At 34.1% G+C, this 20000-nt stretch overlaps 1 protein-coding gene across 7 annotated transcripts in view; it reads right to left on the reverse strand.

Annotated features, from left to right (window-relative positions):
• LOC144970166 (alkaline phosphatase-like) overlaps positions 1-20000 on the reverse strand; it is a 37915-nt gene that overhangs the window by 5710 nt on the left and 12205 nt on the right. For all 7 annotated transcript variants that reach the window (XM_078909514.1, XM_078909519.1, XM_078909515.1 and 4 more), the window contains exons 3-11: positions 14621-14841; positions 13339-13513; positions 11494-11669; positions 9707-9829; positions 8356-8458; positions 5760-5894; positions 4089-4280; positions 2051-2164; positions 197-277 (exon numbers count right to left, since the gene is read on the reverse strand). In XM_078909514.1, the coding sequence (XP_078765640.1) occupies positions 197-277; positions 2051-2164; positions 4089-4280; positions 5760-5894; positions 8356-8458; positions 9707-9829; positions 11494-11669; positions 13339-13513; positions 14621-14841 (1320 nt within the window). The remainder of the gene's footprint in view (positions 1-196; positions 278-2050; positions 2165-4088; positions 4281-5759; positions 5895-8355; positions 8459-9706; positions 9830-11493; positions 11670-13338; positions 13514-14620; positions 14842-20000) is intronic.

The following is a 20000-nucleotide window of genomic DNA, read 5'->3' on the forward strand; positions in this document are numbered from 1 at the left end:
GAAATTGAAGTTATTGTCACCAATATGAAACTTGGGTTAATAATTATAGAGAATAAATACAATTTGTTACATCCTAAACATTGAAAGTTGGTATTTTCTTATAATTATAGTTCTAAATACACATTTTGGGATCCTATTCATTCCGAAACAATATCGTTTTGAGACGGTGGGTTTCAAATTATGATGATACACATACCCCTGGCATAAACAGCGACGTCTTCACCCCCATGTGTCTCCAGCACCATAGGGACTGCCGATTGGCTGACGTAATTCTTATCTAGGAATGGGAAATATACGAAAGAAAAAATATAGATAGTATGCGCTTGGCTAAGAAGCTCAAAAAGTAATAAACAAAAAAGAATATAACAGCTTAAAAAATAACAAAAGACTATACAGGGGAAGTTTCGAGCTTAAAACCCTTCTTCAGCCAACAACAAAAACAGTAAAGACATAAATACAGTATTTATGTCTTTATTGATTTTTGTTGTTGGCTGAAGAAGGGTTTTGAACCCGAAACGTTCTGTGTTTGGGATTTTGTTCTTTTTAGAAGCTGTTATATTCATTTTTGTTTATTACTTTTTACAGTCCACAGCTTCTAGCAGCCTTGTATCACTAAGAAGCTCACAATATTGCCATCCGAAAGTATAAAGGACTAACACACAAAACTATGTATAACCGTGCACTTTTATAGTCTGGTTAATAAAGATAAGTGAAAATTACTCAAACGTGGATGGCAAAAAAAACAAAAACAAACCAATAACAAAGACCCGAGTGGTGTCAACTTCGTTCTATTTATATAGAATACATTATGAGAAATAAATGGTAAGTTACTTTGCTCATTATCAAATTTATTTTAGCAGAGGTATGCCATTTTCATATGCAATTATAATATTTTAACGATAACCAAATAGGTAAATGGAATGAAATGAAGATGAAAATTACTAAAATCAAAATTACTTTAAAAAGCAATTACAACTAAGATTAAAGAAAAAATAAACTCTTCCTCTCTCTCTCTCTCTCTCTCTCTCTCTCTCTCTCTCTCTCTCTCTCTCTCTCTCTTTCTCTATATCTATCTATCTATATATTTATCTATCTATCTGTCTATCTATCTATCTATCTATCTATCTATCTATTTATCTATCCATCTATCTATCTATCTATCTATCTGCCTGTCTATCTCTCTCTCTCTCTCTCCCTCTCTCTCTCTCTCTCTCTCTCTCTCTCTCTCATACACACAAGCACATACAAAAACAATCATACTCTTACCTCTCTATCTCTCCTTTTCTCTCTTTTTCTCTAATCCCCCCCCCCTCTCTCTCTCTCTCGCTCTCTCTCTCTCTCTCTTCTCTTATCTATATATATATATATATATATATATATATATATTTATATTATATTATATATATAATATATTAATTTATATCCTACTTTCTGTGTGTATTCATTGTGAATACATATTTAGTTGTTAGATATATCATATCACCGTGTTTAGTATTTTGTTCTTTTCTTTTAAAGTTGATATAGTAGTGCCCAGTTCAATAAATAAGTTCATTGCTCATATTTAAATTGAACACCCAGGTTTCTTGGTGCTGCTCTTTTTAAAGGTGATTGGATTATTTTTTTATTAATTTATTTTTTTGGGGGGGGGGGGGGGGGGGAGTGTGCAGATTCGACCACTTTCACTGCCAACTATTTCTGTTTTCTGTTCTGGAAAAAATCCCATTCAAATTTTAACAATGTTGTGAGCCAATATTTAAGTCTGCTTATTTTGCCACGTTGTTCCTATCTATATTATATTGTAGAGGGGTCGCATGAATCAACGTGTTGCAATATTCTTGATCCTGGAATTAGGAACACGTATGCCCAAAAATAAATGCTGCTACATAAATGCTCAATTAAAAAAATACATCTCTAGTCATAAATTCAGCACCTTAATCACCCCAACAAAAGCCGCTTCTAGACAACGGGTCACATACCATAGCCAAAACAAAATGTGATCATATCGGCTATTAAGATTAATCTGCATTTTCATTCCTAGTGTCAAACTCACCAGCTGTGTTGACTTGGGTAATGTCTTGTCGAGGAGATCCGTACCCGGGACCATTTCCATACACTAAAGTTGTATACGGTTGTCCGTCTTTTGGATCTTTAGAATCACTGGTACCTGACAAAAAAATAGACAGTTAATTAAAGTTATTTATTCTCACCACTTTTTTGTTACTTTCTCCAACAACGTTGTTTCATCCAAATCTTGGAATCATCAGGGAGTCCTGGTGTCTGGGAGGAATGTTGTTGTCTTCAGTCAGTTTGCGCCAACTGCCAGAACACAACAACATTCCTCTCAGTCGTTGTTGGAGAAAGTAACAAAAAAGAGGTGAGAATAATTCGCTCCAAGAAACTGTTGAGCACTCTACGTGGATCCAGCTAACTCCCTTCAACCGATATATATATATATATATATATATATATATATATATATATATATATATATATATATATATATATATATATTGAATCGTGTTTGATACAAATATGGTACGAAAAGTGCTCGACATGTAGTAATGGAGCGAATTATTATTTAAAATATTTACCACAATGTTTGGGCAGTCTACATCGATGTTTCAGGCTTAATTTGCCATCTTCAGTCCTGAAGATGGCAAATTAAGCCTGAAACATCGATGTAGACTGCCCCAAACATTGTGGTAAATATTTTAAATAATATATATATATATATATATATTCTAATGATGAAAAATAAAGGTTTGGCTGGATAGTGAAGTGGTTAGTGCGTCCGCACACCTACTCCCCCCCCCCCTCTCTCACTCTCTCTCTCTCTCTCTCTCTCTCTCCTCTCTCCCTTCCTATCTTTTTCTCCTCTCTCACTCTCTCACTCTCTCTTTCTCTCTCCCTTCCTATCTTTTTCTCCTCTCCTCTCTCTCTCTCTCTCTCTCTCTCTCTCTCTCTCTCTCTCTCTCTCTCTCTCTCTATCCCCGAGCATTAGGCGAACTGTTTCGTCATTGTTAACTCCTGAATGATCAAATCAGGCAGTACAAATTCATGTTTAACTATTGAATAAAAACTACAGTATAGGTTGAAATGAAACTGTCAGTTCAGTATCTAATTTGTTATTCGTAAATCATAAGATACAATATATATATATATATATATATATATATATATATATATATATATATATATATATATATATATATATATATATATCTATATATATATATTTGTGTGTGTATGTGTGTGTGTGTATTTTGTTTGATTGTTTGTAAGATATGAGCTAGTTTCCCATAGAGTGTTCGACAGTGCCTGACACATAAGAGGTGAGAGCATTAATATATATATATATATATATATATATATATATATATATATATATTATATATATTATATATTTAAAATTACAAAACTTCGTTAAATATTTCAGGTATCGGTTCCTTTCTCAACTATCTGTGTGATAATTTGTTTCAACTCAGTTTGGTGGTTGGGGGGGGGGGGGGGGAATTGTCAAGAGGTGTTGATCGCGAACAGTGACTGGATGTGTAATAACGATCCTAAAATTGGTACACGACATTATGACCTTGATAAATGCATTGTATATACACTACCTCCTTCGATTCAGATGTGACTGAGCACTTTGCTGTAAGCAATGACTGATCTTTTAATATTGCATGTAAACAAGTGACGCTGTTTGACCGACTTGTACTGTGTGGAACGTAAATTCTGTTCAATATCTCTGCTTGGAAAACAAATGAAATATTTTGAAAAGCACAAAGCATTATAAATCACTCCATAGACATGCGCAAGATTTTAACTCACACAATCCTAGAGATTTTTGCTTCTTTTCGAAATTGGAAGAAAAAAGTATTAAAAATGAGCCTTTCGTAGATATTCCTATTCAACCAACATTAACATGTAAAAAATAAAAACATTAGCTTTGATACTACGCCTATAATTTGTCTCAGAAAAATGTTTTAAATAGGCATGGGGTAAAAGTAACCCGGGTAAATTACGGATATAGTCGGTGTTATGGTTGAGTGAGTTAATCGTTTTAAAATTACAAGTTTCATAACACTTACCTAAAATGTCCCTGCCCCTGGTGGCGTAGCCCGCAATACTCATCGTGTGTGAGTGATCAGCAGTGACTACTATTTGTGTATCCGACTCACTGGTCAAACGAGTGGCTGTATCTACAGCCTTGGCGAATGCGACTGTATCATGGAGTGCTTGAGATGGTTTGCTTTCATGGTGGCCGTGATCAATGCGTCCTCCTGTGACAAAATATTATATGGTTTTATAGGTCTCGATATTCAGTTTTCAATAGAAATTAATGTGATTTTTAGAACAACATGATTTCAAAAGCAAGCACTATTTGAATATCTAAAATTTCATATTATTTGTGAGATAAATAATTATAGTCATTATACTTACCTTTAAAGATCAAAAACTTTTACCCTCAGATGGATTAAATAACACTTCAAAATCCTTCAAAATATTAGCATGGCATCAACCTTCATTTTCAATGAGTTTTAATGACTAAGAGAACATTATTATGAAATTCAGAAATTGGATAAAAAATTTCGTAATTCTACAAATTTCTGGTAATAGTAGGGACGTCTCAAAAGCAGTGCCAAAAAAGATATCAACTACTATCAAAGTGAGCACGATACCAACAATATCATCATCATCACATTTTTTTTTGGTTACCATTTTTGTTCCAATACAAATGCTCATTTTAATCTGTTTATCCGTCGACCAAAAGACAAGAAAATCTACCAGAAAAGGTAGTCAAATATTCGTAATACAACATCATACAAGCTGATAATCATTAAATATGAACACAAATTTATGTAGAGAACACATCCACTAAACTTGCTCAAAGCGCTTTACAAGGGCTCCAAGCCAAACAGCGACTCTTAACATGTAGGAGGACACATGACGCCTGGCGGTCAATATATTAATATTTTTCGACAGAGACGTCGCTGTTAATGCACAAGTACTCATTTTACACGTGAGTACTGCGAGGGAATGAAATGTGAGAAAAGAGCATATTCCAATAACTCAAATTCGGTCTTTCAATTGTGGCCTTGCTGCAATATTATGTACTTTCCATGAGGTGTTTGGAAATGATTCAATTGATATACAGATGTATTGTTTGATAGCACAATCCAGAGGTATATTATTACTTATCTTGTACATATTACCGTACTTGACTATAACGGCCGTAATTACAATGACAAAACACTTTTTTAAGGGATTGGCCAGGAACTATTTTCCTTCAAATATTGACGAATAATAATTATCCCCAAACGGTCGCTGATTAATTATCTTTTTTTTACTTGAGGAGGGTCGTCATAATCCATTGATGTCTAACATGAACAATGCCTGAACAAAATGACACTGTTATAATACAGTGTGGAATGAGGAAATTCTAGTAAGGTTTATCAGATAAAGGGGGCCCCAATAGATCAGTTGGTAGAGCACTCAATTCACACGCAAAGGGGCCAAGATCGATCCGGTGTGCAGTCGAGAATTTTTCTGACCCCCCCCCCCCCTGTCCACCCAGCTCAGTCTGTTAGATTTGGCGAAAAGTACTTTGCGAGCGACTAGCGTCCTATCCAAAGGATCGCAAACAAGTGCTATTGTCCGGTCCACGCTAGAGAAACCGGGATAAACTCCGGCTCTATGGGCCCAATGGCTCTGAAGGACTACTTTTTTATCATATAATACTGAAGTTCATTTTTTTTTACCTTCCACCATGAGAAAGAATCCTTTCGGATTGTTCTTGAGAACTTGGATGGCTTTCTCTGTCATTTCTGCCAGGGAAGGCTCATACTTGTCATCTCTGTCATTTTCATAGGCCATGGGGAATTCACTGAAAAGACCTGATGTGGAGTTGATATATGCAAGGTTATTCATATGCCATGGGGAATTCACTAAAAAGACCTGATGTGGAGGTGATATATGCAAGGTTATTCATATGCCATGGGGAATTCACTGAAAAGACCTGATGTGGAGTTGATATATGCAAGGTTATTCATAGGCTATGGGGAATTCACTAAAAAGACCTGATGTGGAGTTGATATATGCAAGGTTATTCATAGGCCTTGGGGAATTCACTAAAAAGACCTGATGTGGAGTTGATATATGCAAGGTTATAAATAAAGTGTAACATTATTTCATAATCGAGTATTACCTGGATTGCGCCACGAAAATGAATTATTAATACGCAGCTTTCTAAAACAATGTCATAATCAAACAATTCGGCATCGTGCTGTTATCGTTGTTAATTGTTGTTGTTGCTGTTGTTGTTGTTGTTGTTGTTGTTGTTCTTCTTCTTCTTCTTCTTCTTCTTCTTCTTCTTCTTCTTCTTCTTCTTCTTCTTCTTCTTTCTTCTTCTTCTTCTTCTTCTTCTTCTTCTTCTTCTTCTTCTTCTTCTTCTTCTTCTTCTTCTTCTTCTTCTTCTTCTTCATCATCATCACTATCATCATCATCATCATCATCATCATCATCCTCATCATCATCATCATCATCATCATCATCATCAGCTTCGTCATCATCATCATCATCATCATCATCATCATCATCATCATCATCATCATCATCATCATCATCATCACATAAATAGTCAATCCAGTCAACTAAGCATTATTACTGTCACATGATGCACACCACTACAAGTTCATTGGCGTGTCCAGGCCTGTTTCGATTATGAATATAGAAAATCAATTATGTAAAAACATTTCTCGTCTAACTACATAGTAATATGGATATGCAAAAGGTGATATACTACAAGAGGTGCAAAAACACTCTCTCGCACATTTGCATAGACAGACCGTACACATAATATTTTACCAATGACAATAACAGACACATTAAACAAAACACACACACACATACACACACACACACACACACACACATATATATATATATATATATATATATATATATATATATATATATAATAAGATATACTTTATGGTCCTGAATGAAGATCATCGTAATGTTACACATCATCCATCGTTATGTTAACAAAGATTTATACATTGTCATGAATTAATTAATAAAAACATGAAGGTAACTTAAAACAAACTCAAATAAAAGATACAAGCAAAGCTATAAAAACCTATCATATAGGTAGAATAGAATTGTAAAAATGGATTTGTCTATATAGAATTTTGAAAATAGATTTTGAAGTATTGCACACAATTAACAGAGAGTGATAGAAAGTAAAGGAAATCATTTTATCCATGTTTACATTGTGCTATATTTACATAATTTATTATCTATCTATACATTCAAATGCCATGTAAATATAACCCCATGTAAATATGGAGAAGTAAACAGATTTTAGAGCGAATATAATATCTTTCATATTCCAAGTTAAAAAATGCATCCTTAAGTTTCGTATTGCTGATGGTAAAAATGAATTAAAATATGTTTATCTTTTGCTTTTCATATGTATTATTCTGTTGTTCCTCTGGTGTATTGTAATTCCATTGTACAAAAGGTGGGACTCGTCTTTTTGTATTTTGTTAATCTTAACTTTAACAATATATTTGTGGAAATCTACAAAATTGTCCCATTCATTCTTTTCTAACATTCGATTAGCATGCTATATCATTCTACTTATTTGCATTACTTCATATTGTTTACAATTTCACCCCAAGCACCTACACAGAAACAAAAGAAATATACAATACAAAAAATAATAAAAAGAGATAAAATTGCAAAGTCAACATTTCTGGACTAGTCTCTTCTTCACGAATAATCTTGTCTTTATCTTATTAAGTACTTCACGTGAATAAGGTGTCCAGTTTAATCTTTCTTTGGCAGTTACAACGATATAATTATACTCCTCTTCTCTCTCCAGTTTCGTTTTTAATCGTTATATAATTCATGTGTGTTACAAACTTTCTTAAAATCAAATAGCATCTCCTTTTTTTCTTTACATTGAGTTCCAAATGGTTATTGTCACACCATTCAACAAATCGTTCAATTTCGCCATAATAATTCAATACATTGTATCTTCTCTGGTTGTTATCAAGGCCTGACTGGCGGTATCTTCGGTATACTTCAAAATTTTCACATTACTTGTGCCGCGTATGCAGTCATTTGTGTATATAACAACAAGTGTTGGAGCACGACCAGTTCCTTGGGGTGATCCAGTGTTGGTGATCAAAGTAGAGGATTCAACTTAGTTGTTCTCACTTCAGGTGAGGGAGACGAACTGTTGTCGATGTCAGGAATTTTAAGATCTAAAGTGCAATCGAAGTACTCATCTCCATGGACAGAAGGCACACACACATACACATACATACACACACTCCCTCACTCACTTACCGAACAAATAATCTGTATTTTTAGTATCCACGGCATTCAACTCGGATCTGGTCGAGACAAATTTGTGTCTTTTATTGTCTTCTTTTTTCTTGTCTTGCCATACCTTGAACGGTTGAAAAATAAAAATGGTACAAAAAAAAGTAGATGATGATTAAATAGATTCAGACTGAGGTAAATTCTTCCTCAAATTTCAGTTAATCAATCTTCATTTTATGCGAAGAAAACAGCAAACCAGTGTGTTGTTATATCCTTTAAACAGCTGCCTTTCAACAAAATGATTTATTTAAAAAATCCTTTTACTCACCCCAGAGTGGGTATTTGTTTCTTGGGTCTATTGCGATGAAATAACCAAGTAGTTGGGAAAAATGCTTCTCAATATAACACTGTTTTTACTGTTAAGTTATGCTTTTTGTTTGCTTAATCTGGTCCTGCTATTTAATGACCTTTTGATTTAATTACGATATAACAGCTACCAATATTCTACAACGTTTATTAAGTTTTGTTTATATATTTTCAATCACTATCCGTTGAAGGCTAGTTAAACAAGATAAAACTTTTCGGTCAGAAAGATGCTTCTTGATATAGAAACATTGTTTTTATTGTTGGGAGTTGTGCATTTTGATTTTGTAATGTGGTCTTTCTTTTTGACAAATTAATTTATTTACTATGTTACGACTATTAATATTTAACAACGCTTATAAACAATGCTTTAATTATAATCCGTTGAAAGCCAATATTTTTATCTGTAAATTAAAGATGTTTTTGACGTTAAGTACACTTAAGTCGTAAAGCACACATTTTCTGACCATTTTCACTTTAAATTTAAATAGAACTTGATTTATCGCGACATAGTACCTACAGAAGAAACAAAAATGACGTCACTCAGCTCTTTGTTATTGTTTTTAGCCAGCCATTTTAAAGAGTAGTTCTTACTAAATTGTATTACCCAAGGATACACGTAGTTATCGGTACTTTAGATCCTGCTCGTTGGTGTTGTAAAGTTTTTAACTAAAGGCATAGCATTATATAGCATTGTGCGGCTATGTGATCTAGTGGCATGACACTCGCTTTCGGATTGGAAGGTCATTGGATAAGGCTCTTTGCTCACATTTCTCTCACCGTACTCAGGTGTACAAATGAGTACCTGGTAGTCAACAGCGTTGTCTCTGTCCGAAAAAAACGGTAATATCGCCTAACAGGTGCCATGTCCCGTCCTAAATGTTAAGTGTTGCTGTTGGCCAGGGACCCCTTGTAAAGCGCTTTGAGCACGTTTTGTGGTTATTGCGCTATATAAAAGTTCAATTTTATTTTTAAAAAAAAAACCACAATTGACACTGTGAGTCATAATTACCTTAGTGAGATCTTGGTCATCTGTCCGGCCTCTGGGTCGTTTGGCAAAAAAGAAATGTTTATCCGGGCGGGGATGATTGAAGTTGAGAGGTCTGAAGCCATTATCCCCACCGCCCAAAATTACCTGCAGAAAGAAAAATAAAGTGAGATGGCTGAGTCGATACAACATTGCACTTACACCCAAAGTTCACTGGTACAAATCCGTAGCCATCGTTATATTATAGCCTGACACTGAAATCCAAAAGGACTGGCAGTTTGACGTCATTATTTGTTTTTTTGCGATTAACTATTGAATACAACTCACGATTTGTTTTCTTTTGTGGCAAAAGACTGGCATTTTGACGTTACTTTTTGGTCAGTGTCAGGTAATAACTTTACGAAGGCTCGAGTGTTATTAAGCATTAATAATCAGAATATTCCCTTCCATTTAACCTGTTTCGTCCCTTTGACTTTTTATATTCAGTTAACTTTGATTCCATAGCCGTCGTTATTACATGCCAAACAGACAATTGGGTCAGTCCCGCAGTTAAGGAGTAATTATCACAATATTTTGATACCAAATGAAGGAAAATTGCATCACAACACCTTGAGACAATAGCATTTTTGTCAATCCCATGAGTTAAAAATTGGGAATGATGCTCCCGAACTGTGGGGTTGGTTCCTTCAGGCGATAGGAAAGTACGTAAGTTGGCTATGGGTTGTCCGTTTATGGTTATAGGTCGATGACAGGGGCAGAAAAATATTGTTGATTTTAAAGATTTTTAGTAAAAATATGACGACTGCAGTGTTCATTTAACTTATTTTAATACAATTTACGATAACAGCACTGTATACTGATTGAATAACATGGGAATAATAGTAGAAAATTCAATTGAGGAAACATTAATTAGACCCTCTTGCTAACTTTACATTGCCCCATTGCAGATATCACCAATGTCATTTCAGGCTTTTTTTTCGGTCCAAATTTCAACTTGGGCTGAATTGGGGCCATTCAATAAGACAGCGATAATGTGATAAATTAAGGTCTAAGTCCAAAATTAATTTTTCTGAAGGTCTCTATTATTAATTTTTGTTCCATAATTATGGAAATTATGATTTGCCAACATCATCTAGATATATGTAGCATCAGTTTAAAATACTTTTGTTAATTACGTAGAGATGTTGAATTCGATAATCCCAAACCTTTTTTTTCTGATTAAACTTTTTAAGACATGATTTTCCTTCAAAATTGTGTTTGAAAAGTCCATATACGAATATAAAAAAATCAGAATTTGGTCAAATTTGGCCAAAAAAATCTTTATTAGTGGTAAATCCGCACCATTATCCAAGTCATCGTCGCCATCGTCCATTTGTGACCTATTGTCTCAAAACTTTATCATGTAAGTATTGTGTTTGGAATTGCAGTATGATACTAGTGTTAATTTCGTATGTTTCAATAATATGAAAAAAGGTATACGAAACAGCAATCGATAAAGCAGAAAAATTCAAGAAAATAAAAAACAGCCCAAAAATATCAGCTGATTTTTTAAAGGATGTTTTATATTCTTGTAATTTTGTGACTGCTTTGTCTGTCACTGTTTTGTATACATTTTTTTTTCATATCTTTATCTTACACCAGTCCTGCTCCTTAATTTGTAACGGCGTTTCATTGAGAACAATGGTTATAGTTTCTTGAATGTAAAAGTTGATTCGTCGGACAATTTTAGACTTATATTCCCTTTCCAACAACTGGTTCACCACGACATAATATCAGAACAAGTCGTTGGGTCGCATATATGTCGTACTTACATTGATTTCGGGGTTGTCCTCTACCAGCTGCAGGGCGATATCTTTACATCCATCATCCCTGGCCTCCTGGGGCATGACTGCGTCTGATTCCCAGTTGCGGTCAGGAACATGAGCGTACAGGGCCCCTGGCGTGGCATGGGTCACTTCAGTTGTTGTTACAAATCCTACTGCTTTACCTTGTAAAGACACACACACACACACACACACACACACATATACATATATATATATATATATATATATATATATATATATATATGGCGATGATGATGATGTGATGATGATGATGATGATGATGATGATGATGATGATGATGATAATGATGATGGTGATGATTAGGAGGAGGAGGAGAAGGAGGAAGAGGAGGAGGAAGAAGAAGAGGAGAGTAGAATGATGATAATGATAATGATGCTGATTATGATAGAAACTACGATAATATTTGTGACTATTATTATTTATAACGGGTTATCAGAATGTAGGTTAATCAAATGAAGTTTTATACATTTATTTTAATAGTTAAGTTATGTCAATATAGATATTGTCGAACGTTAGTAGAATATCTATTCGCATTTTAAATGAAATCCAATATTAATACGACGCTCAATATGTTTTCGTCCAATGAATTTCTTGACCGGACACTCATAATGATTCTTTGGTTCTCATATTGTGTATTGTTAGTCCTTCAAGTTCCGAACAATTGCATATCTTTGGTATTGAATTGTTTCCCAATAGGACTGAGAATTGTGACGTCATACCTTATCCTCTTCTAGTTTCAAACTCATTGGAAGTGTATATGTAATCAGTTCATCGGAGATATAATATTGAATAGGTTACATATTGGAGCGTAAGGTGGCAAAACAATTTTAGTAGCAGGATGTACAGGAAGATTCTTAGGATTACGGGACGTAAAAGAGAGAGGATGGATTATCATTATTGACGACCAGCATACATTTAGACTAGAAAAAAAAGATGACATCACTCTGAAACAAGAAGGTCAAATAATCCAGTCCCCCGGAAGAGTGGTTTTACACTTCCAGTGAGATTGAAACCAGTTTTTTTTGACATCACAGATTTGCCCCCTATTCATCCAATCACATTTTGTCTTTAAGACATCTCCACAGATAAAATTCCAAGGGACTGAGATCAGAGCCAATGCTACCGTTTGTGGTTTTGTTCTACTGAATCAAAAACTCTTTGGATTTCGTTTGATGTCAAATGAGAAAAAAAAGCTGTCCGCTCTACCAGTCCCAAATCTTTAATCTTCAATGTTTGTTTTCGATCGACCTATATCATCAAAATCATTCATTCGTTTAAATATCGTCACGTGACTTTATATGTGCCTTCAGTGGTCATTTTTCTGCATTTTAAAAATCCACTCTCATTCTTTTTGAACAATTACACATTTTGAAGTTCATATATGGAAACATATTTCAATATTTTACCGTTTTACCAGAATTTAAAAAAAACCTGAGCATTTGTATAGGACAATATCAACAAAACGTGCTAAAATCACTTTACAAGGGGTCCCCAGCCAACAGCAACTCGTAACATATAGGACGATACATGACACTTCTTAGACGATATTATGAATTTATTTTCCGACAAAGACAACACTGTTCACGGCCAGATACTCATTTTACACATGAGTGCGGTGAGAAAATGTAAGTAAAGAGTTTGGGCGAGTGTCATACCACTGTACCACATATCTTCACTTCTTGAACAAATGCAATTTTCAAAGTTCATATTTGGAAACATAATTCAAATTTTGAGCCTTCAGATGAGCTGTTATTTTTCCAGATTTAAGCTGTACGTGACAAATTTACTTGGCAGGTTGTTATCACAAACCTTCTTGGAGAAACCAGTCTAGAATAGTGTCCAACTCAGCTCCCTTGGAAGAAGTACAGTTAGCAGCCATTGCGTCGGGACCTAGTCCCACAAATTTGTTCTTTGTCTTCACACCGGAAGTAAAGGCAGTGGCAGATGACGCCGAGTCTGTGATTTGATGATCTACGCTGTGAGTCTGATGGGGAAAAAGTAAAGATCTGTATAGGAACTAATATCTAATGTTTCATGAATATTACACAGCGACACCCACTCACACACAATATATATAAATATTATATATATATATATATATATATATTATATATATATATATATATATATATATATATTATATATTGACATGATTTTCAATACAACAAAATTCCATTTGACTATTTCTAAAGCTAAATGATGACCTCCAATGAGTCTTGACTTGAATCCAATGGATTACAGCATTTTGCCAATGAAGTCCAACATGGTCTATAATTCAACATTTTCCACAGAGGTAGATTAAAAAGGGTCAATTAAAAATGCATGAGAATGAATCCCTATTCAAGACATTAGAAAATCGATTTGATCACGGACAAAAAGACTACGCATATTCATAAATTAAAATGGTTGATCTACAGATGACATCATAATACAACAAAAAAAAAAAAAAACCGTGCGTCCCAATTTTTCAATATAACAAATATTATGCGATAAAACTCAATAAATACATAATATAGACGTCTAATATTATTATTGTATGTCTATACAACGACCTACCGCTGCCTCAAAGCAGTATCATGTCAGAAAAATTTGAATGGTGAACATCACATCTATAACCATTAAAATGAGACAAGTGCCAACATTTTGTTGTTTTACTAACAAGACAATATAATATTATTACTTAAGCGTCTATAAAGTAAACTGTTATATATATCTGATCATTTTAACTTCAACGTCACTTTTCGTTATCGGGCTCACCCAGTCATGATAACGAAATGAGATGATTGGTCACTCTAACAAGTCTTTTGGTCCTATACACGTCTTAAACTCAGAGGGATGTGGATGACGCATCATTTATGACGTTTTACGTATCTATCACGTGATCATTCTCATTTTACATAAAAATAATGCTGCTAAGCGATTTTTATATGAGACGCAGAAATGTTTATATTGAGACATCCATCCCATCAAATATCACATTCGGCACTTTCTTTACGTATAATGAGAATGATCATGCGATAGATGGGTGACACGTAATGCGTGATGCGTGATACCAGTGATACTTCTGCTAAACCTCTTTAATATCAATTACCACTGAGAGGCCGGTATATGGAAACTTGTCAAAAGATAGTCGGTGCTCCTCTCCAGACTTTCCTTGCTTCTGGCCAGCAAGAATCCTGCTTGCAGTCACAGTCGAAGGGCCCATGCCATCCCCAATAAACATGATTACATTACGGGCCCTGCGCATTGGGTTGGTCAGAGACATAGACTTCTGTAGGTCTTGCGCAGCCAGTGTCTTCCAATATGCAGAATCTTAAATAAATATTTATATTATGTCAAATTTTATAGGCTTTTTAAGATTTGTATCTAACATACTAAAGACAGCAAATCGGCGTGTCTAGTGTTGGAATTTACTCTAAAATGACTGAATATACTTATAATAATAATAATAATAATAATAATAATAATAATAATAATAATAATAATAATAATAATAATAATAATAATAATAATAATAATAATAGCGCCCAATCATTCACTTAAAAAGTGCTCTGCCCTCTGAAGCCCTTCAATGACGTCATTTATTCTAATTGAACTTTCATAACGAGTTTGTTGTGTGTCAAGGTGTCAAGACGTGTTTCTATCTGCTGTGGTGTTATTGTGTTGTGTGTCAAGGTGCCAAGAATGTGTTTCTATCTGCTGTGGTGTTATTGTACATTTCTCAAGTAATTGTTGCTGCAATGACCTATCGATTTGTTTGTATTGGATACCATCAGGTATATAAGGTGAGTTCATCGTTTTTTATTTCATTCATTATTAGCAAACAATTTTGAAAATGTCTCTATCAATCCCTCACATAGACCAATTGATTTTTAAAAGAAGAACAGAATTAGATAAGGAAAGATTTAAGATAAGGAAAATAGAAGAAAAAAATTCAAAAGATGACATAGGAAAGAAATACTATGGTGGCAACTTGTGTTGCTTTAGAAACTAAAACAACACAAGTAAGTAGAAATAATGCTTCATAATCATTTTTACTTTTAAATTCAACTTATATTTCTTGTTTTGATTTTTAACTTTTTGTTTAATTTTTAACTTTTTGTTTCATACAGATTAAAAAAGAAACAGAAAAAAGAATGGAAGATTATCAAAAAGATTATGGACCTCTTCCATTCCAAGAACAACAACAACAACAACAACAACAACAACAGCCGCAACAGCCGCAACAGCAGCAATCAACAGAACCTATTTATGAAGATGTTTAATAATGTTTTATTTTTATAAATTGAAATTTTATTTATATTTTTGAAAAATACACTTGCCATTTTCTTAGGGATAAATTTGAGTATGCCTTTTTTTCTGGGGATGGTCTAGAGTCTATACTACTTCCAGATAAATGTTTGTGATATGATTGTGTTAAGAGAGTGTTGGACGAATGAGTATAATGTATTGTTTTAAAATGGATATGAATGGGTAAGTAAGCATCGCAAACGCAGGAAAAAAGCAAAAAGAGATAGTGGGGGGGGGGGGGGGGGGGGGGGGGGTTAGTATGCTTCTTTAAAAACAGTATTTGGAAAGGATTAAGTAAGTGTCATTGGGATTTTGAGGACGGTCTGATTTTTTAATTGTGTAAAAAATGTTTTGGTTTACCGGAGGACATATACACTGTGTTTATATGAAACCCGCCTCCTCATCTCGAAATACGCTCGACTCAGGAATAGATGGGTACGAGATTTTAACTGACAAGATTGCTGAATGGAAATCGAAAGGTGACATTATAGTTATAGGTGATTTAAACTCGAGGACGGGCGGGCTATCTGATATCTATGAAGAAAATATAAGTTTTGGAAAAGATAATAATATCATAACGATAGACGGTATCAGATGTATGAAAATGGAACACATGTCAATCCACAACATGCTTGTCAATCGTTCAAATGAAGATCAAGGAGTAAATGAGTGGGGACAACGACTTGTCAGAGTGTGTAAAATGAGTGACACGGCAATCATCAATGGTAGGGCGGGGGAAGATAAAGGGGTAGGTAAGGTGACTTTTTGTAACAGAAACGGTCAAAGCACTATTGACTATGCGTTGTGTCCATTAGGCATATTACCTTTAGTAAACTTTTTTATTGTGAACGATTTTAATGCTTATTCAGACCATGCTTCCATTATTTTGAAACTTACATGTCAAACTTTAAACAATTCACCAGATTTACATTCCAATACAACGTAAAAATAGAATGAAGTAGAGAGATGAGAAAAAGGAGGAGTTTATTGCCAACATGTAACAAGTTGAATGTGTAAGAGAGTAAGCTTATGCAAGAGGTTAACTAAGAATTTTTGTGCAGGATGGTCAATTGTTCCAGCGAATGGGTTCAATGGGTCCACAATGCGATTATATCAGTAAAACTTGATGTGTGAATGATACGTTTGGTACAGTTTTTACGTCCAAGTTAGTGGACAGGTTATTGTGTTGAGTACTAGTTATTCAATCATTCTTAAATTGGTTAAGGGACGTTGGAACAGGTGAAAAGGACATATATCAAAATAATGTTATATCATAAAAGGCCGGGTTGGCATTAATATGTAGGAATTGACGTTTCAGGTTTGAATATGATTTGATCTTTCTTTTAGGGGGTGGAATTTAGACTTTCAAGGAACTGTCGAAACTACAAGGAGGTGTGGTTTTTAATGGAATTGTGGGTTAAATTGCGATAGGTATAAAATAGGATGTTTCTGGTGAAAACGGGATTCTATGCGACTTCACGATGAGCTGCACATTTTAACCTTTTAACTCACCATCATTACTGCATTTTTTTTTTTGGACTTAGACTTTTTTTTACAATTTGTGTTGAAAATTTAAGTTGACTTATTTAAACAACTCAAATAAAGCCACTATATTGAATCATTAGCCTTTACGTATGTGTTTACTACGCCACAAATGTACTGATAATTTGCTTGAAATTTTAAAAATACTTGATAGCGACGGAGACGATGATGAGATTATTAATGTTAGTATCACAAAATTAAATTAATTAATTTTGACTGCTGCCAAACCTCATCAAGTAGGAAAACATCTTTGTAACAGGGCCAAAACGGGGGGATGGTATGACGGGGAGTGTAGGGAAATGGGGAAAGTATTTAAAAATTTGAAAACCATATTCAAGAAAACAAAAAAATCAATTGGGTAAATATAAAATGTGCAAAGCAAGAAATGACTATCGGAAATGTTGCCGAACGAACGGACAAGGTTAAAGGTTGCAGCAAGCAGATGACCTGATACAATTGTGCCGCAGTAACCCGAATCAATTTTGGAATAAAATTAAAAAGAGGGAGAAATTAGTGGTGGGTGATTGTGATTTTACTACGCACTTCCGTAATATAAACAATAACAATATTCCATCTCCACTTGCTCGAAGTGAGTCAATTGGGAAAAAAGTCGTTGCCCATTATGATGAATGGTTGGACGGGGATATAAACATAAACGAATTAGAGTATATTATCAAAAGCTTGAAGAATAACAAAAGTGCGGGGTACGATTTAATTCTTAATGAATTTATAAAACATGGTGGTAGCGCTCTTCGTCAAGCTCTACTAAAGATTTTGGACAAAGTATTTAGCAGTGGTATCTTTCCCCAACAATGAGCAGTTGGTGAAATCATACCCATATACAAAAAGGGGGAAATTAATAATCCAGACAACTACCGAGGCATTACTCTGTTAAGTTGTATTGGTAAATTTTTCACTACAATATTAAATCGGAGATTATGTACTTGGGCAGAATTAAATAGCGTCATTTCAGAAAATCAGTTTGGGTTTAGAAAACAAAGAGGAACAACCGATTGCATATTTATTTTACACGATTTATTAGAATTATTTTTAACCAACTCTAAGCCCTTATATTGTGCTTTTATTGACTTAAAGCAAGCCTTTGACAGTGCTAATAGAAGGGCTCTGTGGTTTAAGTTACACAAGAACAAAAGTCAGTTGTAAAGTCACAAACATTCTTCAAAATATGTACAGTAAAATAAAACTTTCCATCAAACAGTCAATTGTTAAATCCACTACGAACACGTGCGATGACCCTCATGATGAATGTTTCTTCACATCAACAAATGGGGTTCTTCAGGGAGAGTCTCTGTCTTCGTTTCTTTTCTCTATGTTTTTAAATGGCATTAACGAAGCTTTTGAACAGCATCACGACATAGGTGTAAACATTAACTCATTGTTGTTAACTGTCCTTTTTTTGCCGATGATATGGTTTTATTCAGTGAAACCAGAACTGGTTTACAAAGAGGACTTAATTGTCTAAGTGATAATGTTACAAATGGGGTTTGCGCGTTAACACAACAAAAACCAAATGCGTTGCCTTTAAAAGAGGTGGAAAGATCGGGATGATGGACAGGTGGTTTTATAGAGACAAGTTATTAGAATCAGTAGGGCAATTCAAATATCTGGGGTTTATGTTCGGTAGTAGAGGAAGATTTACAAAAGGAATACAGAACCTTGTAGACTTAGGTCGTAGAGCAATGTTTAACGTAAATTCTCTGCTCCACCAAAATCAGGAATTATCTCCTTCCACCCAACTCCATCTGTTTAATACTCTAATCTGACCAATACTTAATTATTCCTGTGAAATATGGGGCTATGTGAAGCGGTAAAAATGGAACAAATGCATTTAGGTTTCTTAAAATCCATACTAGGCGTAAGGAAATCTACACCGTCAGCTTTCGTATATCATGAATTAAAAGTATTTTTATTAATCAACCAGAGGTTAATAAGAGTAATTAAATACTGGTTTAAAATTTTAAAACTACAAGAAAACAATCCAGTCAAGATAATGTATAATAAATTATTAACACAAGCTACAGAGCATATCTCTTGTACTAACTGGGTAACTTTGCTAAGAGGAATGTTGTGTAAATATGGTTTTGGGTATGTTTGGGTTAATCAATACGTTGAAAGTGAGAATATGTTTTTATATACTTTCAGCCAACGCCTTAACGATATTTTTTTTACAAAAATGTAAAGAGGAAATAAGATCCACTAGCGATCATAGACTTTATAAACATTTGGACAATGAAAAATCTATGCGCTATATATTCGAGATTAAAGAAAAAGTAATTCGATTCGCCATTACAAAAATTAGATTAGGTTTTCATAATTTTATGTGCGAAAGGGGGAGACCAAAAATTGAATTTCCTTCTAGGCTCTGTATAAAATGTAACTCAATTGAAAATGAGTACCACATAATCTGTGAATGCAGACGGTAGAACTATTTCAGAAGAAATATTTACCTAAATATTTAATTGAAAAGCCAAATATGTACAAGTTTATACAATTTATAAATAAATTCACAGGGACATAATTGCGAAGATTTGGAAGTTTTTGTCGAAAAGTTTTGATCGAATATGAAAAAAATGTTAGTTAGGCACCTGGTATTAATGGAGAATTCAAAAACATTTGGT

This window comes from Berghia stephanieae, chromosome 4 (genome assembly GCF_034508935.2).
Source record: "Berghia stephanieae isolate SIO BIC M18660-M18661 chromosome 4, UCSD_Bste_1.3, whole genome shotgun sequence".
Classification (NCBI taxonomy): Eukaryota; Metazoa; Mollusca; class Gastropoda; order Nudibranchia; family Aeolidiidae; genus Berghia; species Berghia stephanieae.